Below are 6,000 nucleotides of genomic sequence, written 5' to 3' on the forward strand. Positions count from 1 at the left end.
CAGTTTTCACAGATGATTCTGAAAAGTTTTACATTTCGTATCTCTGGAGATAAGGCTCCTAATTTTCAAAGGGCCACATTTCTGTGGGCTGCCTGAAGAACTGAGCTCCTGCAGCTCCTGCCACGAGCAGAACAGCTCGGCCACCATGAGGCCCTGGGGACTGAGCGGGTTCTCTGCGTGAGTCACCGCTGCTCCCAGCTGCATCTGAGCAGCTCCTGAAGGCTGATAAACAGAGAAACTCCAGTGCTGAATTTAATAACTGCAGAGCTCGACATTCTATGCCCTGTATTCTATTTAGACCTGTACTGTCCCTTTTTGAGTCACCATGATGCAAACTTGGAAATCAAATAGGGCTTTTTAAAATTCAGTTGATGTATTCCCAATTAAGTACTATTTCCTTGAAAAGAACACATTTTTACTGTGAAAGCAGACCTCACACACCTGTTACAAATCTAAGGATGAAAGAGTGCTTCCATTATTTGTTAAGAAAATTGTCAGAGGCCTACATGTAAATGAATTTGAAATCTAAATAAATGTAATTTGTATAGACAAGAGTTCACGAGTTCAGAAATCACCCCAAGGCACACACAGAACAAGAAAAACAGTGTGAGCTGTGGAGAGGAATGATGCTGAGAGTCTAATAAAGGCTGCACAGGTCTACCAAAGAAGTATATTACTGGCAAGAGATCACACTGTTTTCAACCATTTTGATCACATGCCTGCAATAAATATCATCAAAAGAGACAACACATCTAAGTGCAGCCTAGTATTAATGCAATCCCCACACCCAGTTCTTTTTCAGTTCCAGTACAGATTATTTATTTTAAATCAAGATGTGGGAAGAGGGAAAGAACAGAGCTGTTCATGGGAAAAATGACAACCAAATGCCTACTCTGAGGTCTCCTCAAGGCATTCCCACTGAGCTGTCTGACTTCCACAGGAATATAGCCCACACACAGGCATGAATTAATAGTGCTTTTTCTTGGCCAAACGCTTATTTCATTCACACCCATCTTCCTTGTTTCCTGAAGTGATATTTTCTCCTCTAGTTTCTCTTTAATTACTACTGATGGATTTTGAATACACAAAATACACCAACTCTCCTTAAACACACTCCAAGCAAACACGGAAGCAACGAATCAAATTTGAAGCAACTCCATTGCTGGATGCTGATGAGGAAGATGGCTACACAAAGAGCACTGTATATTTTGCAGATCCTCAGTATGTAAACAAGGCAACCTAGCAGTTGAAGCAGAATTCAGTAAGGCTACAAGCAACACATCCCCTGCCTTTCAGAGCACCAGCACACATTGGACTTGCCTGGATGACTGGGAATTCCATGCCCCACATTGCATCCACACTGCTAGAAGCCACAGTACAGCACATCCACAGGCAAGTTAGCAGCTCACATCAAAATAACACATTCTCTATTAACGCCATGCAAGGCAACTCCAAAATCCCCGTGATTACCTGCATTAATGCCAGCAATAAATCAGTTTATGTATCTATTATAAATAACCCTATCGTTAATAATCTGTGTGCTTTTCTGAACACAAATTAGCCAACTGGAGTGTGGCACACACAAAAAATACACATCATCAGTATCCCTTCTCTGCATTAAACTTAAGTTAGTTTTCCATCTCCTAAAAAATAATTCAGGGCAAATTCAACCCTGTTAAAACCATTTTAGTCCCACTGAAGGCAATGTGAATGTAACAAAGCGGATTTGGTCCTTAGGGCTTGAAACTATCGATTTGGATGAACTTCTTGGCACTCGCAGCCAACATATACCACCCTCCATGGTTCGTAAATGAACAGGAGGTTCACGTGGGAATGGGAAAGAAGTGTGATGATTCACGGAAAGCAGGCACTGGCTTGAAAAAATGGATTCACTCTCTTCTCATGTAATTCTAGCAAAATTACTGCTGCACTGCAAATAATGTTTATAATGAACAGGACACAGGTGCATTCAGTCATCTCTAGCTGTTAAAATTCAACAGCATTTTGGCTTCATAATACCATAGCAATGGTTTTGCACTTTCAAGTGGAAAACTTGGGGGCTAAAAAACAGCTTGTAGATCCCAGGCCATGAGGCAGTGAAGGCTGAGCATTTTTACAAAGATAACAGTCACCTAAAACACCGAGAAGCACAGTCTCCTCTGAAGCTCCAGCTACTTGGAAAAGCAGTTACCCTGGGAAGACAAGAAGGTGGCAGAGAGCTGCATTGGTAACAACTATCAAAGGACGTGCCAAGATTTTTATTCCTCAAATAACAAATACATTTTTAGTACCAAACACCTGTAAGGTACTGGCCAACAGGATGCAGATCTGACACCCTCGTCTTGGCCTTTAGCTGATGCTATAGTCACCTGCACCCTGGGAGCAGCATGGTGAGCGCATATGTCAAAATACAAATAAAACAAATCACATTTGCTTTGCCTGGGTACTTCGATCTTTCTGTTGCCAGTACAGTAGTTCTCTTTTTTCCCCATTAGATAATATGGGGCAAACATTCTGATCACCTAAGTTTTGTCCTTCAGCTATATGTTAAATTGTAGTTAAATTACTCCTGTTTTTTAGATCTTACGCGCTTTCTTAATCATTCATATTTCTTTCTATGCTTTCATTTAAAAACTTCTTTTCCCAATGGCCAAGAAATTATCAGCTTTTTTTAATAATAAAAACAGTTTACATTTAAAACGTGGAAAACATCAGAGAATCAAGCAAGAACGCCTAAACAATTGGTATTGACTGAAAAGATGTACTTTCTACATGTTTCTTTGGACTGAACAGGAATCTTCTACTTTATTTTTACATCCTTGTATTCAATTCAAATCAATGCAAATTATTCTGTGTATTGAAAAGGGAACTGCCTAAATATGCAGCTTTCCTTGCCCACATTTTACTCACTCTACAAATGAACCATACTGAACACCACACACAAGTGAAGACATGCACAGAGATTTCACAGCATTGCTCCCTGCAACCAGCACAGCTTTCTCTGAGCACAAATCTATCAACAGTTAAATGCAATCCCTGCGTATTTCCTATGAAGGAACTCCTATTGCCTCGGCTCTGGCTTTGACAGTACTGCAAAAATATTAGAGGTCCAGCATGACAAAAGGGAAATGTACAGATAATAAAACAGGCTGAGGAACTTTGATGACATGAGATCTGTCCCTACCTCATTTTATTTTGGTAGCTGTTCACGGACTGAATTCTGTTACACACGGGTACTTCATTAATTCCCAGAGAGGCTCATGATATCAAAGCAAGGCCCACAGTAAGCTGCTTTCCAGCACACTTTCCCACCCTGGCGTTAGCACTCACAGTGAGCTAGCAGCACATCCGCCCCCACTGCGCACATGAAAGGCCATCAGGCTTCAGCGAGCAGGTTTATTATCATGCATTAACCTCAACTTCAACTTCTTCCTCTGGCAGAAGGGCAATTAAGTTTTAACACTCTGTTCAACGCAAGTTCTTAGGAAGGCCAAAATTGTTAATCTCTCCAAAATATGGTAAATCTTTTCCAAAGACTGCTGCACTTGAATCAATAACCTCAAGAAGTTTTTATCCGCTTCTTAAATGAGGTTGAGTTTCACAGTGAATACTTGAGCTGAATTCCCAGGGAAGGTGCGCACTGTCACCAAGGAGAAAAAGCCAAACCAAGATTACTTCTTCTTAACCTAAGTGCTGTGACATGGTCGTTGCACTTCCTGTATCAGTAAGGTAGAGTTGAAGTTCTGAAGTAAGGATTGCAAACGCTGTTTTTTTCCCCCTCAAAAACATTGCTTTATTTTTTTTCTTCTCTTAATTCTGCAGATGATGCATACTTACTACAGGGGCTTAACATTGAGGAGCTTTACCCAGAGACCTCTAGTTTCATTACATATGATGGGTCAATGACAATTCCACCCTGCTACGAAACAGCAAGCTGGATAATAATGAACAAACCCGTCTACATAACAAGAATGCAGGTAATAATAATAATAAATATACAAATACTTGATCTAGTCTAGGTACAAGAGTAGAATATTTGAAATACGTTGCTAGTTTTACATACAAAACTAGATTCAATGTTTTGCTGCATGGATCTCTTGCAATTGCTACAGCTTACAAAAGCAATGAAGAGCATTTTTTCAAAATCTATTTATTTATTTAGAACTACCAAAATAGTTGCACATTCACACACTCTGAGATGGGCTCCGCTCACCGTGAGAGTTTGAACCAAATGATCCAAAGGTCTCTCCTGGTAAGATACTTCACGATTCTGTGAATAAATGCATACGGATTCTAAACAACTACAGTAAAGTTGTATAAAAATAACTGATGTTAGGAAGTTTAACCTCTACTTCAGTTTCCTACTCAAAGTTTGAAAGGTTTTTGTTGACTTGAATTAATGAATATTCTTGTAGCACAGTAACTACAAGAACCATTGCCGTCTGACTGCAGAAGAAACAGTTTGATCTCAAGTTGGCTCTTTCAACCCACCTTTCGCTTACAAATCACTGAAACTGTTTAACTTTGATTTCCCAAGTAGTATATTTAATGGTGTTGTATGTTCTTTAATTACAGGAAAGACCAAAACTAAAAATCCTTGTTTCGTATTTTGTACAGATGCATTCCTTACGACTGCTAAGCCAGAATCAGCCATCACAGATTTTTCTGAGCATGAGCGACAATTTCAGACCAGTCCAGCCCCTCAACAATCGATGTATCCGAACTAATATCAACTTTAGTTTACAGGGAAAAGATTGTCCAAACAATAGAGCACAGAAACTACAGTATAGAGGTACGTTCTACCTACAGAACAACCCTTGCTTTACTTACACTGAGCTCCTTTCTCTGGGAAATTCAAGCGCATAAGAAAGTCTACAAATAAACACAAATGAAACAGCAGATCTGGGGGAATAGTGGTATGAGTCCAAGATTGCATATTTGACTGGAAGAGGAAATTTGCCCAGAAACATCCATGAAAAGCCATGATAAAAGTCATTGTGGGACATCTGATATTTTTCATAAGCAGATGGCACAGGCCTTCAGCTTTCTAGCCTCATTTTAAAGTCTTACAAAGATATTTTATTCTGCTGGAAAGAAAAAAGGGGATGAGCTAGTCCTGATGACAGCTGATCTCAAACAAAAGAATAAATTTCACTTTGGAGGTGCACTGCCATAACTAATATCCAAATGGGAAAGTTTTTTTATTATGGAATGAACACCAAACAAATGAACCAACTCAGTCTTATGCTGGTAACATCTTACACTGCCACAGCTTGGGGCTCACTTCTGAGCTGGATTGCATCTTGCCCACCTTCTAGTCACATACAGTTATACCACTTACAAGACAGTGTCAAAGTTCCTTCTTGACTAAATATTATGGTTATGCTGAAGGGTGGATAAGAACACATTCAACAGCAAGGTCAATGATTGAGTTACAATACTGCTAAAAAAATAATCATGCAGACGCAGTACTTTCCCAAGAAAAGGAGAAAACTGAGCCTGGCTTTTCCAGGATGCTATAGGTGTTAAAAGATGTTTTAAGTTCATCCAATTTCATTTCTGAGGTTTATTAAAGCATAATTGTTTTTGTTTTGTTTCTTTTTCAGTAAATGAATGGCTCCTCAAGTAAGACAGAGCAGGCAGAACCCATAACCTCAGTGGAATGCTACTACTGTGATTGACATAATCTAGAATGCACCCAAACTCACTCTTTCTTTGGGTTCGTGACAGCATGGGCAAGCATGCTGTAGGAATAAAGCTGCCATGTTGGAAACTCAACTTAAAATTCATTCATATGATTGGTGGTAATTAAAAAAAATAAAAAGACAGTATTACAGTAAATGTGATTACAATTTTGATACAGTTTTCCTGAACTAATTTAGCATCACAGAAAAAAAAAAAAAAAAGGAAAAAAGAATTTTCAGCCTTTGTATATATGAAATTCTTCCTCTTTCCCCCCCCCCCTCCGTCAAACTTAAAGAAAAAAGAGAAAAAAGGTGG

General features: G+C 39.2%; 1 protein-coding gene across 1 annotated transcript in view; it reads left to right on the forward strand.

Annotated features, from left to right (window-relative positions):
• The window catches only part of CA10 (carbonic anhydrase 10), a 152,945-nt gene extending 147,177 nt beyond the window's left edge, over positions 1-5,768 (forward strand). Inside the window, exons 8-10 of the mRNA XM_042833040.1 lie at positions 3,823-3,977; positions 4,618-4,792; positions 5,607-5,768. Coding sequence (XP_042688974.1) covers positions 3,823-3,977; positions 4,618-4,792; positions 5,607-5,629 — 353 coding nt within the window. The 3' untranslated portion in view covers positions 5,630-5,768. The remainder of the gene's footprint in view (positions 1-3,822; positions 3,978-4,617; positions 4,793-5,606) is intronic.
• The last annotated feature ends 232 nt before the right edge of the window (positions 5,769-6,000 follow it).

Source organism: Centrocercus urophasianus, unplaced genomic scaffold (assembly GCF_019232065.1).
Source record: "Centrocercus urophasianus isolate 14NV4802_14NV808 unplaced genomic scaffold, USGS_Curo_1.0 seq_40, whole genome shotgun sequence".
Classification (NCBI taxonomy): Eukaryota; Metazoa; Chordata; class Aves; order Galliformes; family Phasianidae; genus Centrocercus; species Centrocercus urophasianus.